The sequence below is a fragment of the Ovis aries genome, chromosome 3 (genome assembly GCF_016772045.2).
Source record: "Ovis aries strain OAR_USU_Benz2616 breed Rambouillet chromosome 3, ARS-UI_Ramb_v3.0, whole genome shotgun sequence".
NCBI lineage: Eukaryota > Metazoa > Chordata > Mammalia > Artiodactyla > Bovidae > Ovis > Ovis aries.
This window is the reverse complement of record NC_056056.1, coordinates 207248471-207265082: the sequence shown is the minus strand read 5'-3', so window position 1 is coordinate 207265082 and position 16612 is coordinate 207248471. Positions and strand designations below refer to the sequence as shown.

General features: G+C 38.6%; 1 protein-coding gene and 1 non-coding gene across 3 annotated transcripts; one reads left to right on the top strand and one right to left on the bottom strand.

Annotated features, from left to right (window-relative positions):
* Nucleotides 1-543: 543 nt before the first annotated feature.
* On the bottom strand, nt 544-15080 carry CLEC6A (C-type lectin domain containing 6A). 2 transcript variants are annotated; one of them, XM_004006900.6, is made up of 6 exons: nt 14943-15080; nt 13938-14030; nt 10597-10698; nt 4764-4915; nt 2201-2316; nt 544-996 (listed from the first exon to the last, which is right to left on the bottom strand). In XM_004006900.6, the coding sequence occupies exons 1-6, from the start codon at nt 14953-14955 to the stop codon at nt 852-854; spliced, it is 621 nt and encodes a 206-aa protein (XP_004006949.1). In that variant the 5' UTR covers nt 14956-15080; the 3' UTR covers nt 544-851. The 2 variants fall into 2 exon arrangements, with proteins under 2 accessions (XP_004006949.1, XP_004006948.1); XM_004006899.6 differs by lacking the exon at nt 10597-10698.
* TRNAW-CCA (transfer RNA tryptophan (anticodon CCA)) lies at nt 11408-11480 on the top strand. Its single transcript has one exon. It is a non-coding gene; the product is annotated as a tRNA-Trp (tRNA).
* Nucleotides 15081-16612: the final 1532 nt, after the last annotated feature.

The following is a 16612-nucleotide window of genomic DNA, read 5'->3' as shown; positions in this document are numbered from 1 at the left end:
TTCAAATCAGTAAAATGTAAGAGATCTCATTTATCTACATCTCCAACACGTAGTATTACCTATTTATTCATTTTTGCCATTAAAATGGGTATGAAATATGATATTACTATGATCTTGACTTGCAGTTCTCAAGTTATGAGTAAAGCTGAGCATCTCTAAACATACAGCTTATTAGATTATGTACTTCCTCTTCCATGAAGTGCTTTTTACTTATTTTTCCCAATTTTTGCCTTTCTAATTATTTCATGACAGTTGTTTAAGGTTCTTGGTATTAATACTGTGCTCCTTAAAAGTAATTGAAATATCTTCTCCCAGCTCAGTTTTCAAAAATTTTTAATTTAAAAACACTATAAAGGGTTTTGATAAACACAAGTTCATAAAGAATCTGCCTGCCAGTGCAAAAGATATGGGTTCAATCCTAGATCTGGAAGATCCCCTGGAGAAGGAAATGGCAACCCACTTTGTATCCTTGCCTGGGAAATCCCATGGATAAAGGACCCTGGCAGGCTACAGTCAATGGGGTCACAAAAGAGCCAGACACAATTTAGTAACTAAACAACAACAAAGCCTTTTAATAGACAAAATAGTACAATATCTGGAACAACGAATGTTGAAAAGAAGTATGAAAAAAGAGAAGAAAAGAATGAATAACAAACTAAACAAAAAAAATTAAGGAAAGTTCATCCTAAAATTAGTGGAAAAGAGGTCAATAGAAGAGGATGAACTGAAGAGAGAAAGGCATTGGAATATCCCCATGACCTGATATGATGAGAATTATCGTAAGTTACAAAAGGAAATTATAATTTTACAATGGGTCTAAATTTTAAAGATGTTAGTGAACAAAGTTCCACTCATAGGTAAATCTTCTTCATCTCACATATTGATTTCCTTTTAGAATCACAGAAAACATCGTTCCAGCCCCATCCTCTCCCATCCCAGAAAACAACTGAGGCACATTCCTCTGCAGAAAAGTTGGGTTCATTTTGGTGCCAAAATCTAAGGAGAAACAAAGAATAAAAACACTTCAGTGAATGCTGAGTGATTGATTAGAAAGTACTTAGGGTTAGGGTTGAAAAAATTGGGGTTCAGGATGAAGAAACATCCCAGTGATGACTCCTTTTCTTCATATAGCCATCCTCAAAAACCTCACATGCAGGTGGCTTCCCTGATGGTTCAGTGGTTAATACTTTGCCTCCCAGTGTAGAGGGCACAGGTTCGATCCCTGGTCAAGAAGCTAGGATCCCACATGCCTTGAGACCAGAAAACCAAAACATAAGCAGTATTGTAACAAATTCAATAAAGACTTTAAAAATGGTCCACATCAAAAAAAAAAGTCTTAAAAATAAAACGACATGTGCAGACACATACTTTCGCTCTTGCTAATCTAAAATTCTCCTGGAAAATAAGTTTTTATGAAACAAGGCAAGATTTAATGTTTTAAAATCTGATCTTCACTTCCTCTCCTATACAGAGCACTTATCCTGACCTCTCTCGCTTATGCACTCTTATCATATTCCTAAATCTCTCTGTTCTCATGGAGCTACACAAAGTGAGTATCAGAATGCTTAAATCTGGGATACAATCTGTGGTAGGGTGAGACAGAAGGGACAGGACATTATTTTTTAAATTAAAAGACCTGGTACTGCTGCTGACTCATTTGACTTTAAGGAAGTAATTAAATTCTTCATCTACAAAGATAGGAATCACCACAAGTTCCCCAAATAGCTCACAAGGTTGTATAATAATGTATAATTAAATTCAGGGTTTTTTAAAGCCACAAACAAATAGTATTATCATATAGTTTTCCTATTAGAATTTGAACATAATACTGCTTCAGACATTTAAGTCTTATTAATTGGAGAAATACTTAACTGAATTGTTTAGGAGCAGCAAAAGTAACAGTTAAGAGCACCATCTTTGGACTTAAATAGAGTTGAGACTACTTTCTTATCTTACTAATTTATTGAACTTGGGCAATTTATTCTATTTCTTATCAGTAAAATGAGCTCTGCAAAAGAAGTTTTTATGAAATTTAGGTAAGATAATGCACGCACTTAGTAAGAACTTAATGATTGCTAGACTCTTGTTTTCAAAGTTATAGCCGTTAGTATTAGCATTAATAGTTGCTGCTAACAAAATTTCTCTAATTTTCTTTGTGTAAACAAGACACTAGGATTCATTCATCTGAGTCTGCACTCACCTGACATTTTCCTTGTAAGGAGTCTGATCAATCCATTGCCAGTTGCCATTCCCTTGTGGGTCTGAGAGTCCCAGAAAATACGAAAATGTTTTATTCAGCTGCTGGATAATGAAATCCTATGTGAAGAAAAAGAGTCACAGGCTGAAATTTCCAGGTTGGATCAAGTAAGGGTTATCTCTAGCTCTGGAGAAAAGAAAATGCAGGTGTGAGGAACAGTGTCACGACAGCACACTGAACAAGAGTGATGGCTAAAAACACCAGCACTATCCCAGAGGGAAGAAAGCTCTGTTCTGTGAGTGCCCATCTCAGACGATTTATTCGTCACCAAGAGACAATTCTTATTGTCCCTTCACCAAGAGACAATTCTTTTTCAATGTACAGATCAGTTTCTGTGCTTTAAATGTTTAATAAATTTTACAAGTGTGTGTGTGTCATCTTATTTATCATTGTTTATCAGTAAAATTATATTTGGGTCATCAAAACTCAAATTTGTTTGTCTACTTGCCTAAGCAGTACTTCTCTAGGAAATAGATTTCAGTACTTGCAAAAGTTAAACATAAAGGAGTTCTAACTAAAATTTAACTGTAGTGTGTGATTAATTTCTGAAATTATTATTAATTTTGACCAAGAGGAGCCAAGATGGAGAGTAGAAAGACCCCGAGTTCCCTCCTTTCACAGCACACCAGGATTATAACTATTTATAAAGCAACTGGCAATGAGAGTGACCTGCAGGCTAGTTGAAAGATCATCTACAACTTAACGACAAAGTAACTGGTAGATGGGTCACAGACACAGAGGAGTCAAGATCCATACACCCAGATTGGTAACCCACAGATGAGATGATAATTAAAATTACAGAGATTATCTACAAGAAGCAATAGACCATAGAGTAGTTAACTGGATTAAAAAAACAAACTCCAGTGAGACTCACTTCAGTCTTAAGGACACACAGAGACTGAAAGTGAACAAATGGAAAAAGATATTCCACACAATGAAGCTAAAATGGAGCAGGGGTAGCAAAAAATGAATTTGGTCTATTACCTTACACTGCATTAAAAAAAAGAATTCAAAATGGAAGACCTAAATATAAGACCCATAACTATAAAAATTGTGAAAGAAAACACAACAGAAATGTTCTATGACATAGGATTTGGCAATTTTTTAGCTATGACACCAAAATCACAGGCAACAAAGAAAAAATAAACTAACAACTACATCAAACTCTAAAACTTATGAGCATCAAAGGAGATAATCAACAGAGTGTAAAGGCAACCTGTGAAATGGGGGAAAATATTCAAAAATCATATATCTGATAAGGAATTGATATCTAGAATATATAAAACTCCTATAGCTCAACAAAAAACCCCACAGACATCTCAGTTTTTAGAATAGGGAGAGTACTTGAATACACATTTCTCCAAAGAAGGCATGCAAATGATCAACAAATATATGAAAAGACGCTTGATACTGCTAATCATTAAAGAAAAGGAAATCAAGTCACGATAAAATATAATTTCACACCCATTAGGGTGGCCACTACTGGAATAAAGACAAAGAAAATAATGTGTTGTCAATAAAATGGAGAAATTGGAACATTTGTGTACTCTTTGTGGGACTATAAATAGTATAGCCACTATATAAAACAGAATAGTGGTTCCTCGAAAATTCAAATTAAGATTGCTATATGATCCAGCAATCCCACTTCTGAATATATATGCAGATAATTGAAAGCAAAATTTCAAAGATCATCTGTGTTTATTGCAGCATTGTTCAGGAGAGTCAGGTGATGGAGCATCCCAAACGTCCATAAACATGTGAATGGATAAGTGATACATGTTTTATACATAGAGTGGGATATTATTCAGACTTACAAAGGAGGAAAATCCTGTCACATGCTAGAAATGGGTAAATTTTGAAGATATTATACTAAGTGAAATAAGGCAGTCACAAAAATACAAAATACTATATGATGCGACTTGTATGAGGTATCTATAAGTATTAATTGTCAAACTCATAAATACAGAAATTAAAAGGGTGGTTTCCAGGGACTGGAGGGAGGCGGAAATGGGTTGTCACTGTCCACTGGGGATAGAGTTCAGTTTGGCAAGATGAAAAAGTTGTTAAATCTTGTTATTGAGTTAGTCAAAAAGTTCATTTGGGTTTTTCCATAAGACATTAGCTCTGATACTTTGGCCACCTGATGCGAAGAGCTGACTCTTCTAAGAAAGGACTCTGGTGCTGGGAAAGATCGAAGGCTGGAGGAGAAGGGGATGACAGAGGATGAGATGGTTGGATGGCATCACTGACTCAATGGACATGAGTTTGAGCAAACTCCAGGAGATGGTGAAAGACAGGGAAGCCTGGCATGCTGCAGTCCATGGGGTCGCAAAAAGTGAGACATGACTGAGCGACCGAACAACAATAAGACATTACAAATACAATAATGTGAATATAGTTAGCACTACTAAACTGTACACTTAAAAGAGTTAAGGTGGTAAGTTTTGTTATTCTCTTTCCTCAGTTTTTTAAAAATTTTAATGAAAAATAAAGAAAACCAAAATACCTGCTCTGTTTCTGTGTTGATCACCACCAAGTGAGCTCCCATCCCAACGCAATTCTGCTCACTCTTAGCCCAGAAATTCTCTTCAGAAGAAATAAAGTAGCAGCTGGAACCGAATGGCTTCCAGGTACCTGGGCAACATCCCCAAATCTTTTCTGCGTTGCATGAAAGGAAAGGGTAAGTCTAAGATGAGACTAATAAGCTTAAAGGGTCATGTTCTATACATACAAAATTCTGATGATCTGTAGTCCTTTTTCAAAGATAGGTTTCTTAATTCATGTATTTTCTTTCAGTTCCCTTAATTATATAATTTGATGCCATAGAATTACTTGTAAATAAACATTATTCAACATTAAGCCCTCAATATTTACTAAGGTTTGCCGGCAAAATTTTTCTGGATTTTTTTTTTGGCCAAAAAAAGTCACTATCAATATTTTTTTTCCTATTGTTCATATTCTTTATACATTAGAAGCACCAAATTCTTTCAGAGTTTCAAATGATCAACATAAGTGAGTCTGGAATTCCAGTTCTGCTTAATAATCTTGGGCAAGCCACAGAGCCTCAAATTTTTAACATTTTAATAATGATAATTATTCTCAGGATGATTGTGGGAATTATAATTATTTATCATTAGAATTCTGTCTCTACCATTTATTATATCTGTCCTTGAGCAAATTCCATAACCTCCTTGCACCTCATTTTTTTAATCCTTAAAATGGAAATAACAATACCAAACTCAAGGTGAGAGTTAATCACATAATATACACAAAGCACTTTAAAGAATTCTTAAGAGGTAATAATTGCTTATAAATATTACCTAGTACTAAGTTTTACACAGTATCAAGCACTTAAGACTATAAACAAATAGTTCTCCCCTTTCTCCTTCAAAGCACCAGTTTGTCACTCTCCTTAGATTAAAATATCTGCAATTAACTGTAAAACTATCCACTGATGTCTTTTATATATATATATATATATATATATATATATATATATATATAATTTTAGCCCATGTATATGTATATCTAAATAGTATAACTTTGTTGGGTTTTGAACTTTCTTAAAGGTATTATATGTAGTCTTCTTGGGCTTAATTCCTCATTCCACAATGCTAAAATTCATCCATATTGTTATATGTAGCTCTATTCTATTTGTGTTTTTTTAATTATGGCCAAATTATTACATATTAAGTAATGAGGAAACATTTAAAGGCTTATAATTCATTTTATAATATTATAAAGTGAATAAAATAGACTACATGAATATCATTTTAATATTGGCCCCCTTTAGAAATCTATCTTAATTATATATTCTGATCATTATTAAAAATTGCCTTTTCATAAGACTTCTCAAAATGTGCCTTAACAGATTATTTTAATTTTAAGTCTAATTTGACTGACTGTTTTGATAGTAGGGATTGGTTTTGCCTATTAATTATACATTGCAAACATTTTTCACATGTTAGATACAAATCTCCAGTTCCAAGGTTGACAAAAATACTGAAAAATGTGATGAGTAGAAGAATTTGTCAAAATGGCATATTGATTTTAATATACTTCAATTTCCTAACTGTTCTGAGAATAATGGACTGATTAAAATGCTTTGTAAGTATTGAACTGCTGCTGCTAAGTCACTTTAGTCATGTCCGACTCTTCGCGACCCCATGGACTGCAGCCTACCAGGCTCCTCTGTCCATGGGATTTTCCAGGCAAGAGTACTGGAGTGGGTTGCCATGTAATTAATAGTCGTTTGATAAGACTTCTTAAACATGTTTGGTGTACTTTCCAGAAATTGAGAAAGCAAATGACTACTGACTGAAAAATAGCAAGACTTTGCAAATTATTCCATTTATTATTCTTAACACCCAACAACACTGAAAAATAACCTAATCAAATTCTCAGCAGACCACCACAAATAATTTGTGGTACTAGAACACTGTATGATTTCTGGCAAATAACTCTGAAAATTTGCAAAAAATTGACTGACATCCTAACAAAGCACATTCTATGCCTATCTACTTATTTAGGTAAGTAAGGCTTATCTAAAGTTTGTGTTGCTAAAGTGAAAAACAGGAGTAGAATTGATGTTGAATTCTCTCCCATTCTAGTAATAATGTTAACCAAGTAGATACTGTCTGATTGCATTTTTCAAGTCCCATTCATCTAACTTCCAATAGGATTTTGTTTTATTAGTAGTAACATCAATATTTAAAATACATTTGTGATGTTTTGAATGCAAGAAATTCATTACACTTAAAGCCAACTGTTCCACAGAATATGAATATATTACCCCTCTAGATATAATAACTGCTTTTCAAAATACTTTTAGGGGCTTGGCAAGCAGAACAGTTTAAATGTGACAGGTCGGGCTTCCCTGGTGGTCCAGTCGTTAGGACTGCCTTGCAATGGAAAGGACACCGGTCTGATCCCTGGTCCAGGAAGACTGCACGTGCTGTGGAACCGCTAAGTTTATGTGCCACAACTACTGAGCCTGTGTGCTACAACTATTAATACTGAAGCCTGCACGCCAAGAGACTGCGCTGCACAGCAAAAGAAGCCACCGCAGTGAGGAGCCCACGCAATGCAACTAGAGAAAGCCCACATGCAGCAACGAAGACCCACCATAGTCGAAAAATAAAATAAATGTCTTTTTAAAAAAAGAAAAGAAAAAAGAGGACAGGCCTAGGCAGAACACAGGTCCACTGAAAAAACTCTGACTTTACCTATGCCTCTGAACATTTCAACACCAGGACTGGGTGGGGGAAAAAATGGGAAAGATACAATATGGATTTCAATTAGGTTTTAACTTCAATCAAATGGTAATTTTGTGTTTGAACTTTCATTTTTCCTTTTCATTGTTGTAATAATTTGAAAAGTTATTGTTTAAAAATTGGGCATTTTTATTTGATGATATGGTATTACACAACATAATTTCATCCCATAAGCTTATCTGTAACTTAAATTGGTTGTGTTGATCATCCTGAGTGGCCATAACATTAAGTTGGATAGATTTAGAGAGTGAATTTGAAGTCTCTTATGTCAGATGAATGTGGAGTTAATTTAATTAATATCCATCTGTTTTGTTCAATTCAGAGTATTCTGAAGACAAAGGCTTCCAGAAAAGTAGTCTTTAAAATTTCAGTAGTTATTGTTGGAGTGTCTCCAGAAGTCAGGAGGAAGACAATCCTGATAGACTTATGTTTTCCACCCTAGAAGGGCCAGCTCTGCAGCTGTTTGACAAAAAATAAAACTCAGTGTGACAACAATACCATAGGTCAGGGAGAGTGAGGAAAATTACTCCACAACACCCCCATGCACTACATTCTTGCCAAATACCCAAAAAATGGGGGAATTCTCAACATCTCACAGAAATACAAAGAAACCTCTGCCTTCTTGTTACCTTTCATAAGTTTCTTCATAAAAGCAGAGGAGGAAATATTTAGTTCCTGAAATAGCAGGAGTCTAATGTCTATTTGGATCTCATTACTTGGAAGGAGTCAAGTCATAATGACCACTGCAAACATGCACTTTGCCTTTCTTGGGCTTTTGTGAGTCAGACCAGTGCTGATTCTGAATTGAACTCAACCAATTCTCTCTGTGGCTCAGATGGTAAAGATTTTCAGCTGGTAAAGAATCCACCTGCAATGTGATTGGGAGACCTGGGTTTGTTTGACCCCTGGGTCAGGAAGATCCCCTGGAGAAAGGAATGGCTACCCACTCCAGTATTCTTGCCTGGAGAATCCCATGGACAGAGAAGCCTGGTGGGCTACAGTCCACGACTGAGCAACTAACACTTTCACTTACTTTCAATTCTCCATACGCTAAGTTACCAGGGTTATTGTTTAGAGTAGGGGCAGTCTCACTGAGACAGGAAGACAGCAATATAGCCATTTTGAAAGGACCAGGGAACAGCCTTGCACAGAACAGCCCTTGGAAGCTAAATAGGAGCTTGAGTCCCAGAGACAGGGTTGAAAAAAAGCAACAAAACAAAAACACACTTGCAGGAATAAAAGATTGACTTTATCTTTGCTAGGCTAACGAGTATACCTAGTTGCCACAAGAAGCTCAACTAAATATGTTAACCTTATCTGTTTCTGTCCTTTCTTGCAGAAAATCGTCATGCATTCCTTTTCCTTCACACAAGCTCTTTCTGTTCCCGACAGCCATCATGGACCCATCTGCCACTGATTTTAAAAGTTTGATGGACTTTCCTGGTGGGCCAGTGGTTAAGAATTCTCCTTACAATGCAGGGGATTTGGGTTTAACCCCTCATTAGGAGACTAAGATCCCGCATGTGCTGTGCTTAGCCGCTCAGTTGTGCCTAACTCCTGCGACCCCATGGACTGATGACCCCACATTCCTCTGTCCTTGGGATTTTTCAGGCAAGAATATTCGAGTGGGTTGCCATTTCCTCCTCCAGGGGATCTTCCCCCCACCACCACCACCACCCCCGCCCCCCGCCCCAGGGATCGAACCATGTCTCCAGTGTCTCCTGCATTACAGGCAGATTCTTGGTTACTATGTGCTGCTGAAACCACAGAGCCTGTGCTGTTTAGAGCCTATGTGCCTCAATGAATAATCAGCACAGCCAAAATGCTAAAATATTTTTTTTAATGTTTGACAATTGTTGGAAATTATCAGTGATCATGGGACAAACTCTCCTTATTGTTATAAAAGCAACTCACCCCCTACTACTTGGGGAGCTGGCATTTTTCTCCCTGCCTTCCCTCTTGTGTACAAGCTGTCTACTTTAATAAAAAGCTTTGCCTGCCTAAGACTCTTGTGGAATCAATATTCATTTCTATGGTATCACTGTCCAGGGATCTGGAAAGGATGTGGTAACACCATCCTGAGCCATGTTCTGAGATCCAAGTTGACTGTAATAAAACTGATTCTTGGAATGGATATGGGCATTATTTTTATTCATTTATTTTTGGCTGTGCTGGGTCTTTTTTCGCTGTGTGTGGGCTTTTCTCTAGTTGTGACGAGCGGAGGCTACTCTCTATCTGCAGTGCATATGCCTCTCATTGCAGTGGCTTCTCTTGTTGCCAAGCGCAGGCTCCAGGGCACACAGGCTTCAGTAGTTGTGGCATGTGGGCTCAGTAGTTGCCACTCCTGAGCTCTAGAGCACAGGCTCAATAGTTGTAGTGCAGGAGCTTAGTTGCTTCACAGCATGTGAGATCTTCCCAGATCAGGGATCAAACCCACATCTACTGCTTGGCGGGTGGACTTTTTAACCACTGAACTCCCCTGAGCCTCGATATGGGCATTATTAATTGGGCATTTTAGATATCAAAAAGATTTTATCCATTTGGTAGAGGGTGAGGGTAATGTGAAATAAGAACCGTTAGGAATAATTTCCAGGGTGGGCTTCAGCAAATTACGAGGGTATGTTGGTAGCACATATTGAGGTCAACAAGGCTGGAGGAGGCATTTTTTGAAGGCAAGTCTAGAACCTGATATGAACAATGAAGTTTAGATATACATTAATTATATCTAGGCAGCAAATTTGCATGCTGTGCTGTGCTTAATCGCTCAGTCATGGCCGACTCCTTGCAACCCCATGGACTGTAGCCCACCAGAAGCCTCTGTCCATGGGGATTCTCCAGGCAAGAATACTGGAATGGGTTGCCATGCTCTCTTCCAGGGGATCTTTCCCAACCCAGGGATCGAACCCAGGTCTCCCACATTTCACCAGATTCTTTTACCATCTGAGCAACCAGGGAAGCCTGCAGCAAATTTATTTTTTTTTTTTAATAGAATAAACCAATCTTGAGCTCAACCCTGACCTCTCTCTGAGAAAAGGGGTAGTCTAGTTAAACATTGCAACACCTTACCTGTCACCCTTGTCCCTTCACTGAAGCAGGTTAGATTTGAATGATGTGTGTGAAGTTCAGACAGCCTTTTGCCAGTGTTGCCATATGTAAAATAATAAGTCACTGTAAAAGGAGAAGAAGGATTAGTATCCTTCCATTCTTTCACTATTGAGCCTTATGCTCTAAATCTGTGCCACTCTGGCTTACCTGCAACTGCCGCCACTCTCTTCTTTCTAAGCCAGCTCAATAAAGACCATGCTGATTGTATATGGAATCTAGGGAAAATGTACTGAGGAACATATTTGCAGGGCAGGAACAGAGACCTGGACGTAGAGAATGACTTGTGGACCCAGGGTGAGAAGGGGAGGGTAGGACAAGTTGAGAGAGTAGCATTGACTTATCCACACTACCACGTGTAAAATGAATAGCTAGTGAGAAGCTGCCATATAGCACGGGGAGCTCAGCTGGGTGCTCTGTGATGACCTGGAGGGGTGGGATGGGGGCGTGGAAGAGAGGCATAAGAGGGAGAGGATATATGTATCCATATGGCTGATTCACACTGTTGCACAGCAGAAACTAACGCAATTATGTGTTGTGTGTTAGTCACTCAGTCGTGTCTGACTCTTTGAGACCCCCTGGACTATAGCCCACCAGGCTCCTCTGTCCATGGAATTCTCCAGGCAAGAATACTGGAGTAGGTTGCCATTTATACTCCAACTGAAAAAAAATTGTTTAATGCTTGCTTGTATGCATTATCATGTTTGTTTTTATGCCTACACACTTATTTTTCACTCTTTCCCCCATTAAAATTTAAGCTTTATGTTCTAGGGCTTCCCTGGTGGCTCAGAGGTTAAAGCGTCTGCCTCCAAAGCGGGAGACCCAGGTTCGATCCCTGGGTCAGGAAGATCCCCTGGAGAAGGAAATGGCAACCCACTCCAGTATTCTTGACCGGAGAATCCCATGGACAGAGGAGCCTGATGGGCTGCAGTCCACGGGGTCACAAAGAGTCGGACACAACTGAGTGACTTTACTTACTTTTACTTATGTTCTAGGGCAGAGATTCTGTTTTCTTTTTTTTTTTTCACTAATTTTTATAAAAGTATGTTTGCTTTACAATATTGTATTAGTCTACTGTCCAGCAAAGTGAATGAGCCATACATCTACATATATCCTCTCCCTTTTGGCCTTTCTTCCCATTCAAGTCAGCCCTGAGCATTAAATAGGGTTCCTTGTGCTATTATACAGTATGTTCTCAGTAGCTGAGATTCTGTTTTCTATACCAGTTAATCACCTAGAGCTGTGATGATCACAATAATCAATAGACAGTGTTCATTCACTGGCTATCTGCTTCTCTTCAAATTTTTTTAACTCTTTATTTTATATTGATGTATAGCCAATTAACAATGTTGTGATAGTTTCATGTGGACAGTAAAGGGACTCAGCCGTACATATACATGTATCCATTCTCCCCCAAACTGCCCTCCCATCGAGGTTGCCACGTAACATTGAGCAGAGTTCCATGTTCTATACAGTAGGTTCCTTGTTGGTTATCCATTTTAAATATAGCAGTATGTACATGTCCATCCATAACCCCCTAACTATCTCTTTCCTCCATACTTTCCCCACCCCCTGACCCAGCAACTATAAGTTCATTCTCTAAGTCTGTGAGTCTTTTCTGTTTTGCAAGTAAGTTCATTTGTATCTTTTTTTTTTTTTAGATTCCATATATAAGGGATGTCATATGATACTTCTCCTTTTCTGTCTGATTTACTTCACTCGTATGACAATATCTAGGTCTATCCATCTTCCTGCAAGTGGCATTACTTCATTTTTTAATGGCTGAGTAATATTCCACTGCATACATATACCACATCTTTTTTATTCATTCACCTGTTGATGGACATCTAGGTTGTTCCATGTCTTAGCTATTGTAAACAATGCTGCAGTGAACATTGGGGTACATGTATCCTTTGGATCATGTTTTGCTCCAGATATATACCCAGGAGTGGGGTTGCAGGGTCTTATGGTAGCTCTCCTTCATGTTAATAATCCTGAAGTGAGTTTGCAGTTTATTCCAGTATTTTTTTTAAATACTGACTACTGGTAGCTACACTTAAACATAGAGGATAAATAACAACCAAGGGGAGCCTTTAAACTTTTAGAGTCATTTTAAATGTCTCAAATGAATATAAACTTTTATGTTCAGGGTGTGCACATTGAGTAAGACCTGTTCTCTTTCAGGTCCTGATTTGATTCTTCACTCATATCCTTCTCGTCCTTCTGTTACTGAAACCCTGTCCTGTCAAACGTTACTACGTCTCTCTTAGCCTATGTCTCGGAGTTCTGAATACCTGCTTCCTCTTGATTACTGAAATAACTACCCTTAAACCCCTTTCTCTCTTGCACTTGACCCTGTAAAGTAAAGCAAATTCTAATCCTGGTGATAATTCTTTGTGCTTTAATGAAGACTATAAGATTGATTTGCATGTCCGAAGGAGCTTCAAATATGGCCCATTTGACATAGGAAGTCAGTTTCACTCCCTCAGATTATTCAATAACTATTTTTAACCACCTTGTCAGTGAATAGAGAACTAAACTGTGGGTTAAAAAGCAAAAAGGCCTTTAAGACTTCTCACAAAATGAACTTGAACTATTTAACTGGAAGCAAAGGGAACAGGAAAGAAATACTTTATTCTCTTCTAGTTCCAATATTCCACTTGAAAACTTTTTCCTTTCCTAGTGGGGAAGACTCCCACATGAAAACCAAAGACCCTAATCTAAAGTATTATGATCATAAAGGCAGTTATGGCTGTCCTCTCACTAGAGGGCTTTATGACACGTGATCACAGTGAACCCAGGAGTGAAGATGGGGTCCTCGAGGATGGCGACAAGCAACATACAATCTAGGCGAAGTCATGATTGGGTAAATGCTAGTAAAACCAGGCAAAATAAGTCTGGAAGAAGAACCAGTTATCAAAACATGGAGGAAAAGCAGAGAAAAGGGAGGAGGAGGGGAGAGGAAAATGAAGAAAAAGCATGGCATTCCAAGTAAGAGCTAACATATTAATGCATGAAGGAGAACATATTCTAGGGAAGGGGTCCCCAACCTCTGGGATCTAATGCCTGATGATCTGAGGTGGAGCTGATATAATTATAATAAGAGAAATAAAGCTCACAATAAGTGTAACGTGTTTGAATCATCCTGAAACCATTCCCCATCCTAACCCCTAGTTTGTGGGAAAATTGTCTTCCACAAAGTGGGCACCTGGTGCCAAAAAGGTTGAGGATCACTGCCTAGAGGGTCTACACTGAACTTGATGGGGAAGGGATCAAGGGACATAGCCCCTCAATGATGAACTTACCCACACAGCTCACAATGAAGCATGCACTGAGGAGGGCTAAGCCAAGTACCGCAATACACCAGAGCCTCACCCGGAAGCAGGATTCTGCGTTCCCTGTCAAGTCAGCAAGACAGATGTAGTTACCAGGAGTTCCAGGAAGCAAGAAACCCTGAGAAGCTTAGAGCAATGAAGACATCAGATGAAGAATCTCAGAGTAATTAAAAGACTTAAATAAGAAGAGAACTTAGGGGACTCCCCTGGCGATCCAGTGGCTAAGGATCCGCCTTGCAATGCAGGAGACACAGGTTCCACCTCTGGTCACAGAGATAAGATCCCACATGCTGTGGGGCAACTGAACCCACATGCCTCAACTAAGACCTAACACAGCCAAGTAAGTAAATAAGTATCTTTTTTAAAATAGAGAGAGCTTAGAAACACCCTCAAGATTAAATAACCAGGTAGTGGCTCTCAAAGGTGGAGTTAGTGGTGAAGAACCCGCCTGCCAATGCAGGAGATATGAGACACAGGTCCAATCCTTGGGTCACGAAGATCCCCTGGAGAAAAAATGGCAGCCCACTTGAGTATTCTTGCCTGGGAAACTCCATGGACAGAGGAGTCTGGTGGGCTACCGTCCATGGGGTCACAATGAGTCGGACGTGACTAAAGCAACTTAGCAGCAGCTCTCAGGTCTTAAACAATCCAGGCAAAACTCATTCTCAGCCAAAGATAATTTCCATTTCCTTCTTCTTTCTTCTTAATATTATAATCATCTGTTGATTTCCCCATCTTTCTCAAAATATCTTTTCTGTCTCTTACTTCTCATAAACCTCTGTGGCATGTGGTTTCTTACACTTTCAAGTGAGTCTGGCCTCTGAGGAATCATTCTTTGAGTCTCCCATGACTCCACAATGTGGTCCAATCGCTTTCCCATCATTTGTCTGTTGTCTACCTCTTCTTTCCAGATGACTCATCATTTCATCACATACTTATACCTTCCTTTCTTGAATGGAGGAAAGGAATACTTACCTTCCCGCACCATTCTGTGAGCTCCCTGTGCTCAGGAGGTCCAAGAGCCTCTTTCTCTCTCTCTCTCTGAAGATGTTACCCAGAGCTCTGGCTTCATTCAAAGAAGTCAGAGCTCAGAGATGAACTGCTGGACACTCTGATGTGACTAAGAGACATCCAATATAAAGGGCACCTTGAAAGAAGAAGTCGCGGTTTGGACTATAGATTCCAGTGATTTTTAAATAGTGGGTAAAATGAAAGAGAAACTGAGAAACCTAGCCTAAACTGTTCATGAGAACTTCAACAAGAATACTCACATCATTTGCTCACTTTCTGACAGAAGGTGTCTCTCTCTGATTCCTACTCAGAACAGAGCAGGAATCTTTAAAAAAATTATTTGTAAGAGATAATTAATTCAGTGGTCCTTAGCCAATTTAGGGGGGCTTTCCTTGTGGCCGAGTGGTAAAGAATCTGCCTGCCAATGCAGAAGACTTGGGTATAATCCTGGGTAAGGCAGATCGCTTGAAAAGGAAATGGCAACCCACTCCAGTATTCTAGCCTGGGAAATCCCATGGGCAGAGGAGCCTGGTAGGCTACAGTTCATGGGGTCGCAAAAGAGTCAGACATCAGTTAGCAACTAAACAACAAGCCAATTTTTACATTGAGTTTTATGTAAGACTTAACCCATGTGTTTAATAGTATCCTAGGAAGTGAGCAAAAGTCTGATTGAATAGATATGACATAGATAATAAGGGTTAATATAATAAATTACATAAAGAACCATGGACATTGTTTTTTTTTTTAGTTTTTATTTTTAAATTTTAAAATCTTTAATTCTTACATGCGTTCCCAAACATGAACCCCCCCTCCCACCTCCCTCTCCATAACATCTCTCTGGGTCATCCCCATGCACCAGCCCCAAGCATGCTGCATCCTGCGTCAGACATAGACTGGCGATTCAATTCTTACATTATAGTATACATGTTAGAATGGCATGGACATTGTTTAGGAATATAACGCAAAGTGGAAGAGACTGGAATCTATCTGTAAATGTGATAAAACATTCTTATTACATCAAGACCAAGACTGAAGAACATTTATTAATATATTACAATCTCCTTGATTAAGTAAGGAGGAGCTTGAAGTGGTATAACATCAAGGGTGAGCTTTATTAATATCTTGTTATTACTCAAGGGCTTAGGGATCCTTCCTCACATACTGTTTCCAGAATGTAGAGTTTTCTGTTAACATTACATATATCTTCACAGTCTCAATTGAGCAACCACAAATACAAGAAACAAAAATCAAAACTACCATGGATGTATGACTATTGAACTCAGCAGGATTTGTTTGTTTGTTTTTCTGACTGTGCCATGCAGCATGGGGGATCTTTACTCCCAGACCAAGAATTAAAGCCATACCTCCTCACTGGGAGCTCAGAGTCTTAACCACTGGACCACCAGGGAAGTCCCAACTCAGCAGGACTTTTTAAGTAACAGGATAGTTATCCATAATAATGAAAATAGACATTGAGACTAAGATTAAAAACCCACAAAATTCTCCCCCCACCCAATTAGTTTGGGATGCAACAAGTCATAATGGGAGAAGAGATTATAAAATGTCACCATCTGTTTTCAGTTCCCCTCAGCGATGAAGAAACATAAACCCAAGGATGAAATCATTTCATCATC